The sequence below is a fragment of the Gallinula chloropus genome (genome assembly GCF_964237585.1).
Source record: "Gallinula chloropus genome assembly, chromosome: 3".
NCBI lineage: Eukaryota > Metazoa > Chordata > Aves > Gruiformes > Rallidae > Gallinula > Gallinula chloropus.
In genome coordinates this window covers 67636591-67655575 of record NC_140087.1, presented here as the reverse complement: position 1 = coordinate 67655575, position 18985 = coordinate 67636591, and the positions used below count along the sequence as shown (strand labels likewise).

The following is an 18985-nucleotide window of genomic DNA, read 5'->3' as shown; positions in this document are numbered from 1 at the left end:
GATGCTCAAGTGTTACAGGACCTGGGTGAACTTTAGCTTGGTGCATGTTAATGGTATTTGTTGATTAGCAGGGGCTGTATCATTTTTTCTCTTAGGCTATTAACAGCAATTAGAATGTGGGTTTAAAACAAAAGTATAAGGATATGCAGTTATGTGTTTCCTTGTTAAAGGGAGTGACATGACATTGACAGCAGCTTAGAAGATCCCATCTGTACAAAGTGACTTTGGTTATTAACTGACTGTCTGCATCTGACAGTTGCTGCAAGGCTTTTTCCTCCCTCAACAGAATTACTGGGTTTTTGCTGGTTTTTTTTTTTTTTTCTTTTTTTCCTATAAATTGATGCTCATCCAACTGGTTCTGTCGGTTGTAGGATCAGTGATGACATGAAGCTGACTGACCTGGAACTGATCAGGCTGGCAAACAGTATTCAAGAGTTGCTTTATAATGCCTCTGATATCTGCCATGACCGTTCAGTCAAGTTCCTCATGGCAAGAGCAAAGGTAAGGACCTTGGGTCAGGCTGCTGCTGGTGTCTAATCCTTAATGAGAATGTACTTGAAGTTACTAGCTTAACGAAGGAGAATAGCGTTCTTGATTGAAATTAAGTAACTGTTCCTGCTGCCATAGGTGGTTGTTAATTAATGCCCAAAGTGCACAAGCGTTAACATATCATGTCATAGTAAGGCAGTGTGTGTTTCTGCTACCTTTTCCCCCTTTTTTTGGTGCTTTTCAATATTCTGACTTGCTGTCTCTGAATGTCCATGCCAAGAATGTGTATCTGTGACAAGGTAGCCGCTTGCACTGCACTCTGCCTTTTCTGTCCCAAGTAAGGTTGAATAACATGCCTCAGATGTGCTGTCTAGTTACTTCTTTACACCTCTGAATTTTTGCGGCGTTACATCTCTCTACAATGGTTTTCTCTGCACGTAGGATGGCTTCCTAGAGAAGCTGAATTCCAACGAGTTTGTGGCTCTTTCTCGCTTGATGGAAGGCTTTATCTTAGATACTGAGCAGATCTGCGGCAGGAAGAGTATGTCCTTGCGAGGAGCACTTCAGAGTCAAGCCAATAGATTTGTGAATAGATTCCATGAGGAGAGGAAGACAAAACTAAGGTATCTGAGTAGAAGATCTTTGTGTTCTTACATGAGTAATTTTGTCAATTGTATGCCTGGCAAGCATAATATTTTCTTGCCTGGAACACTAGTAAGCCAGTTATATGTAAGAGCAATGTGTGAAAAAACTGTGTTAAAGCCCTGTTATTTTCAAATGGTTTAGATTTTCACTGTTTTCATTACTTAATTTCTTCTAACTGGATTGTTAGAATCCCATGCATACGGTAATAGCTACAGGAATTACTCAGGACTGACATTGCAGGGCAGAATTGCTCTGCCTCGGGGATTAAGTTAACTTCAGGATAATTCACTTCCAACTATTTTTTAAAAGTAAACAATGAAAAATTCCACCCCCAAAACTCAACCCAAAAAACCTCCAACAAAACCAACTACTATTAAAACATAAAACCAAAACACTTGGGAAACAACCTTTCCATTAACATCATCAAAAGCTCTTAAAATTGCTTCACATTACTTCAATGGCAATGATCTCCTAAGGGTCTTTATCGTCTAGTCTAGTCTTTTGTCCGCTATGGAATCACAGAATCACAGAATCATAGGGGTTGGAAGGGACCTCCAGAGATCATCGGGTCCAGCCCCCCTGCCAAAGCAGCTCCCTAGCTCATATTGCACAGATAGGCGTCCAGGCGGGTCTTGAATATCTCCACCACCCCCCTGGGCAGCCTGTCCCAGGGCTCTGTCACCCTCACTGTGTACAAGTTCCTCCGCATGTTGGTGTGGAACTTCCTATGCACCAACTTGCAGCCATTGCCCCTTGTCCTGTCTCCACAGACCACTGAAAAGGGGCTGGCCAATTCCCCCTGCATCCCATACTTCAGATATTTATAAACATTACTTAGGTTCCCCCCTTAGTCTTCTTTTCTCTAGGCTGAACAGTCCCAACTCACTCGACCTTTCCTCACAGGGGAGATGTTCCAGGCCCTTAATAATCTTCGTAGCCCTTCTGTGGACTCTTTCCAGGATATCCCTGTCTTTTTATACCAGAGGGCCCAGAACTGGACACAATACTCCAGGTGGGGCCTGACCTGCTGGCCACACTCCTCCTGATGCACCCCAGGATCCCATTGGCTCTCTTAGCCACCAGGGCACACCGCTGGCTCATGGCCAACCTGTCATCAACCAGGACCCGCAGGTCCATCATGGTGGAGATCTCACAATGCATTTGTTCCTTTGGGCCAACACGATGTTTTTCTGCTTTGCTACTGCCAATTGTTGGGTGCCTCTTTTTACAATGAAGATGAAGAACATAACATTATGGGCTGCTAGCTTTTTTATAAATTACCGTAGTTTTGATTCCACAGCAGTACAGGCAGGAGAGGTGTGAAGACAAGGTATTTCATGTTCTCAGCCTCCTCTCTCTTGTGTTCCAAACTAGCCTACTCTTGGACAATGAGCGTTGGAAGCAAGCTGAAGTTCCGGCCGAGTTTCAGGATCTTGTCGATTCGGTGTCAGATGGCAGAATTTCTCTCCCTGAAAAAAAACCAGCAGGTGTGTATCTTGCAGTCTTATTGTTAACTACATTTATTATCAGCAAAGGCTGCTGTTGAATTTGATGGACATATTTTGACATCACACTTTCTCTGTGTTTGCTCGCTGTCTTCTGGGGGGATCAGAAGGAAGCTAATACCATTTTTTTCCCCCCCTCCCATCTCCCATTTTCTTCTGTTACCAGTGTTGAAACTTCTTGTGCTAACTTTAAAAGATGATTTATTTCTTGAAAACCCATTTAAGTGTTAGCCCCAGGGAAGGAGCTACTTTTTTGTACAAGTATTTCCAGTGTAGAGGCTTACAGTCTTTGCATAAATTCAGTCTTTCCCTAAAAGACATCCCTCAAGTGTTACAAGGGACCAGAGAGTGTGTGTGTGTGCTCAGCCCCCCTTGATTTAAAGAAAGCTTTCTCCTTCCCACCAGTTCATCTGTCGTTTGTTCAAATGAAAGGCAACATGCCATGTGGCTGCTCATGGAAGTGAAAACTCATGTATGTTCAATTATTTACCTTGCCACAGAAACCTTACTTGACCTCAGAAGTCACTTTTTCCCTCCTCGTGCCCTATTTCCCTGTGTGCAAAACGGGAATGCATAATGCATTCTTACCTTGTGAGGATTCTCATCCAGTATTGCACAGATGAATATGTGTGAACAGCAAGAACGGGAAGAAGTCATACATAGAGGGGAAAGAAAATGGCAGTAGATGAGAAGGAAGACAGTATGATAATGTCATAATGGAGAACCCCGGTCCACCCCTCAAAAAAAGGAATATACCAGTGACAGAGGGCATATTAGGTGGTAATCACTCCAGTTACAAAATACAGCACCAAAACATGCTTATTAACTGTTGCTTTTGCAGTTTCCTTCAAGAAGGTGTAAAACTGGTGGCATCAAATTTAGCATGAAAAACTGCATCAGTAAGACTTTCTACCGTGAAGCCTGAGGAGGAAATTTTAAGTTAGAATACTAATTGACACAGTGAATCACTTGGGAATATGTAGTAGAAAACCTAGCAACTTTTCTGCTGCTTCTTTTAGTAACCTGTTGTATTTGAAATTTCGAAGTCTATAATGATTGTGGAACTTTGGAGCATTTTTGATGTAAAATCCCAGCAGATAATAAAGCAGCTTTACAGTTTGTGATTATTATGATGGGTGACCAGCTATATAACACATATTGTAAAAGAAAGCAGTGCCTTAGAAATTGATTGTGGGTTTTTTTTAAGCCTTAGCAAGTGAACACTAAATTTTTAGAAACTAGTGTGTTTTGTGTTTGTTTTTAGTTCAACTCATCCCTTTTCCTTTCTTGCTAAAACATCCAGTTACTGAAGAAAGAAAGCCGACTGAATTCCTTATTGTTGAAGGACAAAAATATGCAACAGTTGGGTAAGATGCACACTTTTCTAGTAGCTGTGGGTTAGTTGGCAAGAACTTTTGAGTGGAACTCTGATGAATACTAACAACTTCAGCAATCTTACATGAATAAAAAACCTCTCTGCTTCCACAGACTTGTTCCTTTTTAGTTCCCAAACGGTTACAAAACATTGCAAACTCTTTTGCACATTAAAAAGCTGTTTCCTCTCTGAATGACTAGGCTGAAATTGATGGTTTCATTTGAATATGTTTTTTTCCAATTATTTCATGAAAACAGAGAGACATGAAAATATAGATTTGTCATCATAGCACACTTGTTATTTCTTCAAGTATAGGTTATCTCTTGTCAAATTACCTGAGTCCACTACTGAGTGATTGCTTATCTTATTGAGGATAAGAAATGAGATACGGGCTATCTCAGAAACCACATACGCTATTTCTTAGTACCCTGATTGCTTTGGATCAGAAAGTAGCTTTTAAAGCTGGTTATATCAAAGACATTTAAAAATATGTACTCACTTACTTCTTTCATTTAAAAGCATGCTGTGTTTCCAAAGACTGCGAGGCTTAAGCATTAAATATACATGAGAGTGTTTTTGAGGAAGGAGCAAGGCCTGAAGAATTCCCTCCTCAGAGCCCTAACATCAATTTACCCCAAACTTAAAAGTTCTGATTTATATAATGCCTTTGACCAGCTGTCAAAGTTGCTTCATGGAGATGCGTCGTTGTTCAGTTAGAAACAGAAGCTGGTGTCTCAGAACTTCTGTGCCAGCCTACTAGTACCACAGCAAAGGAGCATGCCAGGTTGAGCGGAGGCATTTCAACAGTCTTTAAAGGATAAGAGTCTAGTCTAGTTGGAGGCCAGTAGCTAGTGGTGATCCCAAGGATCAGGACTTGGTCTGGTCTTACTCAAATTCTTCATCGGTGAACTGGACAAGGGGACAGAGTGTACCTTCAGCAGGTTTGCTGTTGGTACAACCCTGGGAGACGTGGCCGATACGCCAGAAGGCTGTGCTGCCGTTCAGTGAGATCTGGATAGACTAGAGAGTTGGGCAGAGGGGAACCGAATGAAGTTCCGTAAGGGCAAGTGTAGGGTCCTGCACTTAGGGATGAATAACCTCAGACACCAGAACAGGTTAGGGCTTGACCTGCTGGGAAGCAGCACTGTGGAGAAGGACCTGGGAGTGCTGATGGACAAGCTAAGCATGAAGCAGCAGTGTGACCTCATGGCCAAGAAGGACAGTGGTACCTGGGGTGCAGTGATAAGAACATGGCCAGCAGGTTGAGGGAGGTTCTTCTCCCCATCTTCTCTGCCCTGGTGAGGCAGTCACTCCACCCCGTGGAATGGGCATTCTTTATAAGTGTATGTGTATATCTTCTGTGTTTTGCTTCTGCTTCAGATGAGTCAGTGAGGCTGTTTAATGCTGTAACCTCTAGCCTTAGGTAGATTTCTATCAACGTGACTGACCTGTGTTGTTTTTTGGTTTTTTTTTTTTTTTCAATGTCTTCCATGCACTGAGGTGACATATTTGGCTGTTTCTTCTCTTGTAGGACAGTATTGCTATTAATAAGAATAATCCTTGAGTACTGCCAGTGTGTGGATAACATTCCTTCCATCACGACTGACATGCTTACCCGCCTGTCTGATCTACTGAAGGTACGACTCCAAATGTACTGTCTGAGCTGGTCAGGGCTGTTCAGGGCAGAGAATGCATCTTGCTCTCTGTAATGTGCTTTTGTGATTTCATATAAAGGAGATAAATTGTCTGGAGATGATTGTGCTTGTTACTGTGCCATAAGGTAGCCTTCTAAGCTAAGGGCGTTAAAGATGCGGTTTGTTGTGTGAATTAATTTGAGGAAGGCTGTCTTTCCTCTTGTTCACCTGGAATGTTGGAAATCCCATCTAGTAGCATTTGTTACAGCTGCCTGTCCTTCAGGCTGGCTGTAGGATTAATCCTGCTGGAGAAAAAGCAATTTGATCCCAGGTGTCACAGAGATCTATCTGTATTCAGGAAGGAAACAAGTCCCTTGATTTTACAAGTCAGCAGAAGTACAATCAGTAGAAGCATGAAAAATACTGTGGGATGTAGCTTCTGTTGTAAAAGCTAACAGTGATGAAAGACCAGGACTTTTTTGTCATTTATTTCTCAGTAGAGAAGAGGAAAGCTGGTAAAGCACAGACACTGCTAGGCAATATGAGTAATCAAAAACACAAGGAGCACAGGAATGCACATGAAAACTGTCATATATAGGCTTCAAAGCCTGAAAGTTAATTTATTTCAAGGTTTTCACTTGTGTCTTTGCCCACAAAGGTTATGTCAGGTCTAAGGGTTCTTAACATGGGCGTAATTGATAAAAGATGAATAGATTCTGCTCTCCAGAAGTAAATTTTGCATGTGGAGGATGAGAAATGCACCCAGAAGTAATCATTCAGATTCATCCACAAACCACCTCCTTAGAAAGCATTATTCAGGAGAAATGGGTTAGTCCACGGCTGGGGACATCCCTCTGTTCTCCAGCTGCTGCTTCACTCAAGTCTTGCAGCACCATTTTGCAGGCAGACAGAATAGCAGCAGATGCCACAAACTTAGACAGATGTACATCTTTGCACTATTTCTCTCTCCTGACCATATCTAGTTCTAGCTCTGATGTCTGTGTTTCGTTCCTTGGTAATTAAATCTGTGCAGTTTAATTAATCTATTTCCTATCAACGATGTGCCATCAGTTGGAAGGATGACCAGAACAGCTAGCAAAAACAAAAGCTCATTTATTACACTTTGGACAAAATAAGAGCCGCTCAAGGTATCCTTGCAGCTCACTATGCTTTTTGTTTGACAGCTGTCAGGGCTAACAGGCTTCAAAGGTAGCAAGAGCTAGTCTTTACTGTGATGGCAACAGCTGCAAAGTGTTCCCAGGTAATGGAATTCCAGGCTGTTTAGGACTGGAGTGAAACAACACCCTTGTACGGACAAAAACGTGGTCATAATTACTGGAGTTGTTTGATGCAGATGAGAAAAGGCTTGCCAGAATGCAGAAATGCTTTCCTCCAAGCAGTCACAAGGAGGGGGTATTGCTCTTTTGATGTTTCACACATGCTGCTTCCTCACTGCTTTGTCTGCAACAGGCTGTTCGGGAGCAGAGTAATATTCACAAAAGGCGGCGGCAGAGTACGAGTGTCTGTCATCCTCTATAGAGCCTGTTTTCAGTCGTCTGCCAGGCAGCCAGTGAGTTGGCACTAGCCTGAGCTTAATACCTCAGAGCAGCTTAGTCTCTGTAGGACTTACCTGTCTCTGGCTCGGTGGATCTACTTTTGAAGTCCACCAGGAGGCATAAGGAAATGTGTTATCATCTCCTCCTGCTTTTCAGGAGGAGGAGATGACATGAAGGTCAGATAGTTTCAGATCCCGAGTTCTGTCTGAGAGCAGAGTAGATTATGCCTCTCTCAGGTCTGGGAGCACACTTAGCTCAGGTTCAGTTGTGGCAGTAGGTCTGGGTTGTTTTTCTGGCACTGGACACACCACCCTGGCAGCCCAGACTGGGTGTGCCGTGTCCATGGCATATTCACTCTGGCCTTGAGGTTTGTGACTGCAGGAACTTGCCAAAAAAATTGTTTCCTGTTTTTACTTCAGGTGTGTGATATTTGGGGGTTTTTCTTGCATTATCATGAAGCAAACCCTGTGAAGGGTGATTGTGGCCCCCAAAAGAGAGGAGCTGTAATGTGAGGGAGCCCTCTGTGTTGCAGATGTGTGGGTGCCTGAGAACCAGGGCCAGCTCGCTGTAGGCTTTGCCTCCCAATTTCAACAGGACAGTTCTGTTCAAATGTGCGCCCTGAGGCTTCTACTCTCTGATGGAGCTGGAATTGGGGAAAGCAACAAGGGCTTTTCCATCTCTGCTGCATTACCCGAGCCAGTCTGGGATATCCCGCATCTCAAGCTGAGTGGTGGAGCAGAATTCCAAAATAAGACAGTCTGCTAACAGGAACTGTCTTGCTGTCCAGAAACCTTTGTGGTCTGCGTGCGTTTGACTATAATCTCTTTCTCCTGGAGCTAAGTTAGGGAAGCCAAGTCCCGAGTCATCCATTCACCTGAATTCTTACAGAATTGGTTTTTGACATGGCTTAACACCTTCTCTGCATTCTTTCTTAATCTTGGCCTTTTGTAGTGTTTTGTAACACTGGTGATTGTAGTGAGGTGGGGGTTGGTCTCATCTCCCTGGTAGCTAGTGACAGGACAGGGAGAAACAGTCTGAAGTTGCATCAGGAGAGGTTTAGGTTGGATATTAGAAAAAATTTCTTGCCTCAAAGGGTTGTCAGATGTTGGAACAGGCTGCCTAGGGAGGTGGTTGAGTCACAATTTCTGGAGGTGTTTAAAATAATAGTAGATGTACTTGGTGACACAGTCTAGTGTGGACCTAGTAGGGCTGGATAGATGGTTGAACTTGATGATCTTGAAGGTCTTTTGCAGCCGTAGCCATTCTGTGAGGAACAGATTCAGCCACTTCAGCAGCAGTGAGTTTCAGCGCTTTTCAAGTGGTCTTTAACATCAGAAGTGGGGACGGTCTAGAGCCAGAGCAGAAACTTGTTCTTTTGATATTTTCCATTCTGATACTACGCTGGTCTCCTCTTCTTGGCAAAGCTAGTGTGACTTACCCTTCACTCCACCCAAAGCCCCAGTTTGAGAAGTATGTTTTACACATTTCTGGTACAGAGCTGTTCTTGTGCACGGCTTTCAAAGGCTGGACAGGTCTCACTCACTACTTTACTTTCATGCTGACAGAAGCCTCACCCTGAGGTCTCATAGAGAAGCAGAAATTAACTCCTGGATTGAAATCACTGAGTAGCTAACTGTATTTTTATAGCTGTGTTGCTGCCTCCCTTTGCTCCCTTTGCCTCCCTTGAGTGCTTTATTATAAGCAGAGTTAAAAACCACTGTCAGCCAGTGACTCCTGAGAGTGGTGAAAAAGCTGCTGTTGTACTAGTTAAGTCATGGGCTCCTACAAGGAGGGGTCTGCAAAACCCAAATGCTGGCTTCATTCATTTTGCAATAATCTGTTTGATCTTACAGAATTCTGCTCTGACCTGTGGTTGTGTGCAGCTGCTAAAGAAGCCATATAAATTTTCACTCTCTTTTTCACAGTATTTCAACTCTAGAAGTTGCCAACTAGTGCTTGGAGCTGGGGCATTACAAGTTGTTGGTTTGAAAACAATCACTACGAAAAACCTAGGTATGGATTTCCGCGTTTAAAATGTTCAAGCTTCTTCTGCCCTTTTTTTGTCTTTAAAAAACAGACATAAATGTTTGTGATAAACTATGTTTGTGTCACGCTGCCATGGATAGAACACAGAAGGTGGTAAGACCCATCAAATCCCTTTGCTGTTTACCAGATCACTTTAAATGTAAAGCTTCACTGTGTTCCAAGAAGGAAATGTAAGAGCAAATCACAGGCTAGCAAGTTCTCTGTGAAAACGTTTTGGCTGTGGGAAGGTGTAGCTGTTATTTTCAGTGGTGATTTGGCATGCTTGGGAGCTGCTTAGGGTTCAGCTCTTGAGCCTGGGGTTAGGTGGGCAGAGGAATGCAGCCCAACCTCTGTCTCCCCTGCGCTTCGCTGAGCTGTGCTGTCCCGCCTGCCCCGCGGTTCTGTGTTCGCAAGGCTGTGTCCGCCTGCAGCTCCTGCGGGCTGTAACCAGTCACCTGTCAGCAGCGCAGGAAATCATTTCTGTGGGTGGCCTTCATGTGGCTGAACGTCCCAGTGCAGTCAGGTAACACAGGGCTCTGAGTCTGTGTGCTGAATCCAAGCTCAGGTTTGGGCTTTCGCGTTTCTCCTTTTCAGTGTGCATCTATTCAGCTGCATTGCCAGTCCCGAGTTACCTGTGTGGACTGCTTTAGCTGCTCTGAAAAGCTGGGGAGAACTTGGTGCCCAGTGTCATGCTATAGGGAGGTCTGACATGCTACCCAAGACCCTCAGTTTTAAACTGTCTCCTGAAACTGCAGCCGTTGGTTGATGGGTTGAAGCAGGCATGTGAACGTGCAGTTGCCATGTTTCAGGGTGTCCTGGTTACCAGTCTGCATTTCCCCTTTTTTAAAAGGGGATAGCTTGAGGAGAATGGGTTGAGAAGATGCCCCCCCAAGGGGCTGTGGGATATAGTGTGGGAGCAGACACGGTTGAGCAGAGAAAAGCTGGGCTGGGTCTTTTCTCCAGAAGGCTTGGCTTGGCCAGTGTGGTGACCATGTTGGCACCGCCCTGTGTCCTGCTGCTGGCTCAGGCCCTGTTGTACCCAGGAGTAGCTCAGTTTTGGGGCTCCTGCTGGCACCATGGGCAGGAGCAGGCTCAGGCTCTGGGCAGCTCAGCACTGGCAGGACAGGGTGTTTATGTACACCTCCTGCAGAAGAAATACCGACACCTTGAGAATGTGGCTGCCGAGGTTAGGTAGCTGATGAGTCAGGTCTTTTGAGATCTCTCTGATGTCTGCATGTGCTCAGGGCTCAAAATGTCAAGTAGACACTTAAAGACTCTTGTAAAATTAGTCCCTTATCCCATATCTTACAGAAACTGGGTGTGAATAAATAGGTACTAGTCTGGTGTCTTCACTGGGTGGAGCTTTCCAGTGGAAACAAATGCTTACCTCCTTAAAAAAATAAGAACCCACCACAGCCCAGAACCCACGTGTTAAATTGTCTTGGGTCTGTAATTGATGTTAAAGGAGAGATAGTCTATACAAAATTACTCTTCCTGTGTAATAATGAAGTTATTTTTCTTTCCCTCTCTTGCTTCTGGATTTGCAGCCCTTTCTTCACGTTGCCTACAGCTAATCGTACACTACATTCCTATTATCAGGGCTCATTTTGAAGCTCGACTGCAGCCGAAGCAGTTTAGCATGCTCAGGCATTTTGACCACATTACAAAGGTAATTCTTTTGGCATTTCTAATTAAACACAAAGTTCTGCTTTTTAACTGTGCTCCAAAGAATATGAATGCCGTTAGATAGTAAATAAAACTTGCTTTCTTCTGTTACAGGATTATCATGACCACATAGCTGAAATTTCAGCAAAGCTCGTTGCCATAATGGATAGCTTATTTGACAAACTATTATCCAAGGTAATGATTTATGGAAATAATTATACACTCTCTAAATTGCAATTGAAGGACTCACTGTATACAGGCTAGATGTTTCAAATGGAGTCGTAAACTTTCCTAATCGGGAATTGTTTGAACTTGTGTATAAATACAAAGCTCTGTACTTGTAAATGTGTTTCATCTTAACATGTGCCACTTGGGTGTCATTTACCTTCACCCCCAGAAGAAGTAATTGTTTACTCTTTCAGCAGTAACAGAGAGGCAGTAACAGAGCCACCTTCAGCAGATGCTCTGGTGTTTACAAAAGGAAGTGATCGCCTACCCTCAGCAGTTTTATCCACTGACAGTTCTTGTCTGCACTCAGATCGAGCCAGTTCCCATTTCCTGCTCTTCCCAACAGTGCCTTTTTGGAAGTGGGGAGTGTGTCATTTATCTGCAGCTGAGGGAACAGCAGAGGAGGAGGTGGTTTTGGAGGGAAAGGACCAGCCCATCTATTGGGCTGCAGGCCAGAGGACTAGAGGTCTGCCCTTAGCAGAGCCTGCTGTGTTGCAGCGTTAATAGCTGTCCTGTGAAATGCTCTGGGTGAGTTTTGGGTTTTGGACACTCGGTTGAACAGGTTCGTCCTGGGCTGGATCCACTTGCTCTGACTCAGAGAGGTGAGACATCCTGGGCCCGCAGCTCCAGTAGCTGAAGTACATGAGATTTTAAAGCTTAGTGTTTTGCTTTGGGTTTTATGATCTTAAAAAAACACAAACAAACACAAAAACAAACAAACCCTGCCATGCTATTTAGTGAGAGAAAAAAAAATCATTCTTTACTGACTGATTTGATTGGGGCAACCTCTTCCTCATGAGAAGCACAGCATCTCCCTGGCAGAGCACAGGCTGGGGACAGGCTGCAGAGAGGCGGCTGTGACAGGCATCATGTCTGTCTTACTTGCTGCTTCTGTTACTTTGTTTGCTTTATGTTGTGCTTTTTCTTTTCATCTGTGTCATGATGTTACCTAAACTTAGTGGAGGAAAAAAGCCAACATATTTGAATGAGGATTCCCCGCCTCCTGTTGTGTTTATGCTTTTTAAAACACATTTATGCCCTTCTCTCAAGGTCCAAATAGTGGTCTGTTCTATGAAGTAACTGGGCTTTTTGGTCATTTTACCTCTTATCTCTTGAAAATAATGCAAGAATTTAGATTATTGATACTAAATTCCTTAGCCAGAACAAACCTGTAACATAGTCTGCGTTCTTAATGGTAGTTGTTAAATATCTATCAGTTACCATCCTTCCATCTTCACAGCCCTATCTCCTCTTGTGAGATAGAAACTGAGACTGTTCCTGTCTGTTAGAGCTCTTAAACGCTTGATTGAGAGCGCCTGGCTCATGTAAATGGGACCCACGGAGTACAGGGGAGAAGGAGGCCGTGTGTTGATTTGCCTCCCTTCCTAACATACCCCCTAATTTGGCATGTCTTGTTCCTGAAATAATGAAATCTTGGCACTGAAGGCTGTGAAGGATGTAAAACCAGGGAATTTGTAAACAGGCATGTCAGCACAACCGTGTCAGCATGTTCTTCGGTTTGTGTGGCTTTGTGAGAGCCCAGATGTTTCAGTGCCCTGTGGATAGAGCGGTCACCAGCCTCGAAGTGTGTAGATTGGAATGAGCCAGCAAGCAAGTTTCCTAGTGATGTGTGCCCAGGGTGCTTTAAAGCCAAACATTGCACCCTCAAGAAACCTGCTTTGTGGGAGACAGATCGTTTGGTCCAGTAGATGGGATGTTGACCTGGCACTTGAGTAATGTAGGTGAGCTACTTTTAGGTTTCCAGGCTCTGCTTCCCTCTGGGAGCTCTGTGGAACAGGAGCTGTCTTCAGGCAGTGCCACTGGGATGAGGCTGTGCGCTCATCCAGGCGTTTCACGACAGCACGGACAGTTCCCAGCACCCGTCTCTTTGGCACGGAGATCAAGCAGGAACGGGGGCATTAATAGCTATAATTAACGAGTGAAAAAGGCACAGGTTTCAGAAAGGGATAAATGGTCATGGAAAAAAAATCCCATGTGAGTTCTTAGCTTCTCTTGGCGCTTGCTGTCTTGTGACTGTTTGGACAGAAGAGCAGTAAATTTTTGTCTGATCCCTCGTGGTATTACGTGCTGTTGACCTTAGCTGGAGATAAAAATGGCCAGCAACTTTCAGGGCTGGAGCTCATGTTTCTTTCTGATGCTGTTGCTTCCCTGCCCTCCCCCCCCACCATAACGACAGAGAGTTTGATTTGTGTGTAGTCATGCAAGGGCCGTTGCCACAGCCTGATAGTTCCCCTTGGCTTTACTCTGGTAAACTCTACTTCATTTGGTGCCTAATTTTTGTGTCTTAAGACAGAGTCCTGGACACTGTGCAGTTACCCTGTGCAGAGAGCAGGGCTCCTGGAGAAGTAAGATCTACTTTTCTGCTGCTTCCCCTGTTAGAACAGGTCATTGGTTTGGCTTTTCCATGAAGTCTTTCTGAAAATTCTCCATTTCTGTTATTTTCCTCTCGCACCTAGCCGAGCTTTGTTCTCTTCCACAATTCGGGCAGGCATAGAGAGAGCATCTCCTCCCGTGTGTTTGTAAATATTTGGTCATAATGATTCAGCTCATCCTCTGAACTGTGCTAGGCTCCCTGTGGAAGTGTCACCCTCCTGAAGGTGACCTGCCAGTGTTTAACCCAGGCTTGTGCTAGCTCAGGCTCTCCCAGGAATCGGTGTCCCTGTTCCCAGCTCAGTTCTACAGATTGCTTCTGAAATCTTGTTCAGATTTTCCCTATCCAGAGTGGGGACATAAGAGATTTGTTACCTTTGAGCGAGTCTCTTGCCAGACTGGTGGTTTCCAGTGTTTTATTTGTTGATCTCGGTCACTGGGAGAAGGGACACTTTCTGCTTTGTATTCTGATGTGTTTCTGCGGCATTTCTGTGGGGTTTTGGTTTGATGTTTTATGGCCAATACTGAGTTTTCAGGAGCTTCCGTTTCTTTATGCTTTCCTTTCCGTGTTCCTTCAGAAGATTGGGTGGGTGCATGTGATCACAGAGAATTAGTTTGCTCCCACAAAGTACTCGAAGGGTGTACTTGTCAGAGGTGCCTGTCTGTTGCTGTAGCGTACAGATCTGCAGGAGCACTCCAGCTAGCTGGCCACACGCCGTGCAGCTGTGTGGCTGGCAGGGTTTATCCTCTCCACATCTGTAATGCACAGCGTACTGGGAACCAACACACAGTATTGAGCAACGCAGAGAAGCGGTTCGGGTGTTCACAATGATGAGTAGGTGAAGTTGGGAAACCCTCAGATTCCATATGGGTTGGAGTGTCCCCGCTTCCTTACGAAGGAGGGTGTATGATGTCAGTGCTTGGCTGAATCAGATCGTGCCCAGCAACCGTTTTAATTTTCGATTCGCTGAGTGAGCCATGCTTCATGACATCATTAACTGTGCAAGACCTCAGATGGCTGTTGGGAATTCTCCTCCATTAACTGTTTCAAGGTGGCAGAAAGGAGTAACTGGTTTTGGTTCTATTTGCAGTATGAAGTGAAAGCTCCTGTTCCTTCAACATGCTTCAGGAATATCTGCAAGCAAATGGCAAAGATGCATGAAGCTATATATGATCTCCTTCCTGAGGAGCAAACTCAGGTGAATGTTATTTTTGAGGTTCACATAACACCTCCCACTGACTCAGTAGCAAGAGAGACTTCGGCTTTGTCTAGGAGGGGCAGAAAGTCTTGTTTAGAGCCTTTGTGTCACCCACACGTTAAAGGGGTCAGCAGTGGTCCCACAGGCAGCTTGGTCAGAACTGCAGTGAGTGTTTGGATGTGTGGAGAGACTGATGAGACATGCAGAACACTGAGAGGTTAAGGAATTGGTGCTGAGATCCTACACAAACAGCAACACTTTGGGGCTCAGGTACAGCCTGTTTCGGGAATTCTGTGATGCTAGTGGCTCCCGAGGTCCCTAAACGTATCACACAGCCAGACTGTGCCAGCTGTTCCTCTGCTTCGCTGCAGTTACTGCTGCAGCAGTGTTGTAAATCTAAGGGCAGGGAGGTCTGGTCCAGTCACTGAATACACCCAAGTTGTGGTTTCTCTCTTACACTAAATTAAGCGGTCGCTTTACACTCTTTTCTGTGGTTTTTCATGGAAACATGACTTCAAGTGCTTGTAGTACAGGAAAGAGATTGGTTAACTTCTCCCCTTAATATGGGTTGCTAGAAGTTTCTGCCAACAGGGAGAGAAATTCATGTTCCGAAGAAATGGCTTTTAGGTGGAACATGTGGCAATAAGTGAGGGTGTGAACTGCCCTGTGTGTTCCGTATTGGATGTGGTCAGAAAGATTAGGAAGTTGAAGGACTGGTGGAAGGGGGGAAAAAATAATCACATGAATTGCAAAACCAAATCCAATGGTTAGCAACTTCATGTGCTTGCAATGTATTTCCTTGCCGGATGTGGTGACACAAGCAAGGGGATGATTCCTTACTCTGTGCTTTCTCCTAGATGTTGTTCTTACGAATTAATGCAAGCTACAAACTGCACCTGAAGAGGCAGCTCGCCCACCTAAATGTAGTCAATGATGGAGGACCTCTGAATGGGTATGTTTGGGCACTGGGATTTGGGTTTGGTTATTTACTGGCAGTAATAATCTGGAGGAAAGTTGTGGCTGCTGAATGCAGCCGCACTCTGGGTTGTAGAATGCCCCGTTTGGAGCTTCCTGGCAGTGAAGGCCTTGTGCCTTTCCCTAGGAACTGGGAGTGCAGTCAGCTTGGTGATAGATTGAGAGATGAGCATCGTCCTGCTGGAAACCTGCTGTAGGTTCCCTCAGTCTGTGGAGTGCTTTTCTCTTTTTCCTTTTGTGTGACAGCAGTAGCTGTGGGTTAATTCGCAAGAATTAGTGATTCATGAAGCAGTTTTGAAACGTGGATGATGACTCATGATGCTAGCAAAGCAAACATAGGAAAAAGCAGTATTTCATCTCTGCCATGGGCAGCTTCTGTACGGGAATTGTTTTTACAGCAGAACTAGATTTGAAACAGAGATTATGGCCCTTTCCTGCCCCAGCCCAACCCTCCCCTCACTGAAAGGTCAGCGGTCCCTCTCCTCAGAGGGTGTGGCTGGCCAGGCCTGGTGTCCCACAGGCTGAATCCTGTTGTAAACTGGATTGTCCCCTGGAATGCCAGGCTTCATAATCTCTCTCAATGACCTGGGGGAATGTGTTTGCTGTGTAGTAAGGGTGAAGTTCAGTTGGCCTACCCACATGCAGGAAAACAGTGTCTTAGGGTGAAGAAGCCAGAGAGGAAAGTTTATAAATGTTTCAAATGTTGCTGGAATGTAGAAGGGTTTTGTTCCTGCCCAATTTATTCTGATTTGTCCTGCTTATGCTTACCTGCCCTGGCACTCTGTGAGAGTCTATCTGGAATGTTTTTCTGTGCTTGTGGTGTATTCAGAAGATGACAGAGTTGCCCTTGGTGTTACTGAGGTGTTTGGATTGGGAGTGAGGCTGTGGCAGCCCCAGCTGGAAGGAGAGCACGCTCTGTGTGTGTAGGGGGGGCGAGTTTCACTCTTGGGGTTCTAGCACAGTATGAGCAGGGTGCAGTGCTGTCCTCAAGCTGCTCCTCCTGATTCTGGGTGAAGCATATGGGTGTGTAGCCTAAATGGAGAGTTGTCAGGATGTGGAACAGGCTGCCTAGGGAGGGGGTTGAGTCACTGACCCTGGATGTATTTAAAAGACAGGTAGATGAGGGAGGTGCTCAGGGATATGGCTTAGTAGAGGACAGGTAGGGTCTTTTCCAACCTAGTGATTCTGTGATCGCTTTACAGTGGGGCGGTGGGGCGGGTGCAGGTGGTCCTGGGGCCGTGCTGCAGGCACGTCTGCCCCCCCCCCCCCCCCCCCCCCGCCATCCATACTGGTGGGAGGGTCTCTTGCCTGCGGCCCTGAGTCCATGTCTTTCATGGTGGCAGTTACGCCCTTTAGAGCACAGCTCTGGGAGTGCCTCGCTGGGGCCCTTTGAGAAAAGAAACTGCCCCTTTCTGTAATAATAGTAAAAAAACCCGGTCTGTGAATGCTGCTTAGTTTGTTTGGGGTTTTTTTTACTATGAAAATACCAATTCTGTGCTTACATCTCGCTACTTTCTAAGTGGGTGATCAGGTTTCTGTCCTCCCTGTAGTTCCAGCAATGTGTGAGGGATTTGAACCCCACACCAACTGTCACAAACACTGTTGCGTTTTGGCTGCTTTTCTGTATTGTAGCAGCCTAATGTAAGCCAACATTGTGATAATTAATAATCCAAGTTGCAGGGGAATCGGGGGTTTATGTCAAGTTAAACTGGGGATTGCAGCATGGGAAGAGAAGTTCTAGATGCCCCAGTTCCTCCTGGGTTTTCTGACCTGGCTGTCAGATCTCCCTTCCCCATAACCAGTCCCACACCGAGCAGCAATCGTGTCCTGTCATTCCTGTAAGACAAACCATTGCCGCAGCATCGAGTTTCGAACTGATCTAACCGGGACGTAGTGTCTGACTGTGCGCTGGTGTACCTGTGTGCCTGACTGATTGCTGCATCGACAAGCCAGGGAAGAGGGGATCAGTTTGGGCACTAACAGTGTTGTGTGTTTCACTGCAGACTGGTTACTTCTGATGTAGCGTTTTACACTGGAAACCTTCAAGCCCTGAAAGGCCTTAACAACTTAGACCTAAACATGGCTGAAATTTGGGAGCAGAAGAGGTGATAATCCCCTGGGAACAGTCACTTGGCTCTGACAACAGACCGACTTTCTTCTGAGCAGTGTGACGACTGTGAGGTGAATACTTAAGACCGGAGTCCAAGAAAGGACACTATTGATAGTCGGGGAAACTAGACTGGGAGCAAGCTGCAGGGAGCGATCTTCTCAGTGTCCTTCGGCAAGAAACAAGTGATCAGCTGTCTGTGCAATGGTCTTTTTCATTCTCTCTGGAAACAGACTCAGGTTTCTTTGGACCAAATCCAAAAGAACACATAGCTGTAACACAGCTGTAGTTGTCTAGAATGCTCTGTATATCTTTATATTAAAAAGATGCTTTGCATTTCTTCTAGTGCAATGAACTTCACATGGTGTCCCACCTTATTTAATGATGGTACAATATAAAAACCTTGCAGTTGGAACTCTGTAGAAAATGTTTTTCTCTATGAAACAATGCTGTTCTAAAATTTATTTTTTTACAGAACTTTATATAAATAAATGTCTTTTGATTGCTTGCACGTAGGATTCAGCTTTGTTAGGGAGCAGCCCTGCTTTGGGGGCTCTCTCACAGCTGGGCTCTAAACTGCCAGGCGAAGAGAGGGTTTTCTAACAACCTGTCAGTTCACAGAAGCTGTTCCGTATAGGATCAGCAGTAGCCGTGATGACCTAACAGTGGGCTTCTGGCAGCATCTGAAGGTAGCAGAAGGGCTGCTGTGGGGATGGCTTCCTGCATCTCCCAGCCAAGAGCTGTAAGGTAAGGTCAGGGGCGGACAACTCAGGCCCCTGCCACACAACCCGCATGTAGAGAGGGAGGAAAAAGCCACGGAATCCAGGGCAGGAGGAATTCTCAAGTTTTTAAGGCTGCTGATGCAAAGTTGCACCGTTAAGGAAGGCGCAACTGGGATTAACTTATTTCAGAGTTTTTAATACTACCTTTTAAGACTGGATGCTGCCAGTACTAAGTAAAAGTGCCTGTGTATTTCACCTCACACCTCTTCACCTTCCCCTAGTCTGAGTGCCTAACCCTGTGATGATCATGTATGATGAAATGGTCTGCAGTGCGCGTGTGCCGATGGTTTCTTCAGACAGGCATGCTTATCTGTTAGCCTAACAGATGTCACTAATTGTCAGTCCAAATAAAGCTCTAAAATCACCGTTGTTTTTAAAGATCACTTCTTTAATGATACGTACCAGTGTT

At 45.1% G+C, this 18985-nt stretch overlaps 1 protein-coding gene across 2 annotated transcripts in view; it reads left to right on the top strand.

The window, feature by feature from the left end:
- VPS54 (VPS54 subunit of GARP complex) overlaps positions 1 to 18915 on the top strand; it is a gene marked incomplete at its 5' end in the record, with an annotated part of 42824 nt that extends 23909 nt beyond the window's left edge. For both annotated transcript variants that reach the window (XM_084261347.1, XM_084261346.1), the window contains 11 exons: positions 372 to 501; positions 931 to 1112; positions 2509 to 2621; positions 3943 to 4006; positions 5546 to 5651; positions 9130 to 9217; positions 10777 to 10898; positions 11009 to 11089; positions 14605 to 14712; positions 15570 to 15664; positions 17691 to 18915. In XM_084261347.1, the coding sequence (XP_084117473.1) occupies positions 372 to 501; positions 931 to 1112; positions 2509 to 2621; positions 3943 to 4006; positions 5546 to 5651; positions 9130 to 9217; positions 10777 to 10898; positions 11009 to 11089; positions 14605 to 14712; positions 15570 to 15664; positions 17691 to 17796 (1195 nt within the window). In that variant the 3' untranslated portion in view covers positions 17797 to 18915. The remainder of the gene's footprint in view (positions 1 to 371; positions 502 to 930; positions 1113 to 2508; positions 2622 to 3942; positions 4007 to 5545; positions 5652 to 9129; positions 9218 to 10776; positions 10899 to 11008; positions 11090 to 14604; positions 14713 to 15569; positions 15665 to 17690) is intronic.
- Between the last annotated feature and the right edge of the window lie 70 nt (positions 18916 to 18985).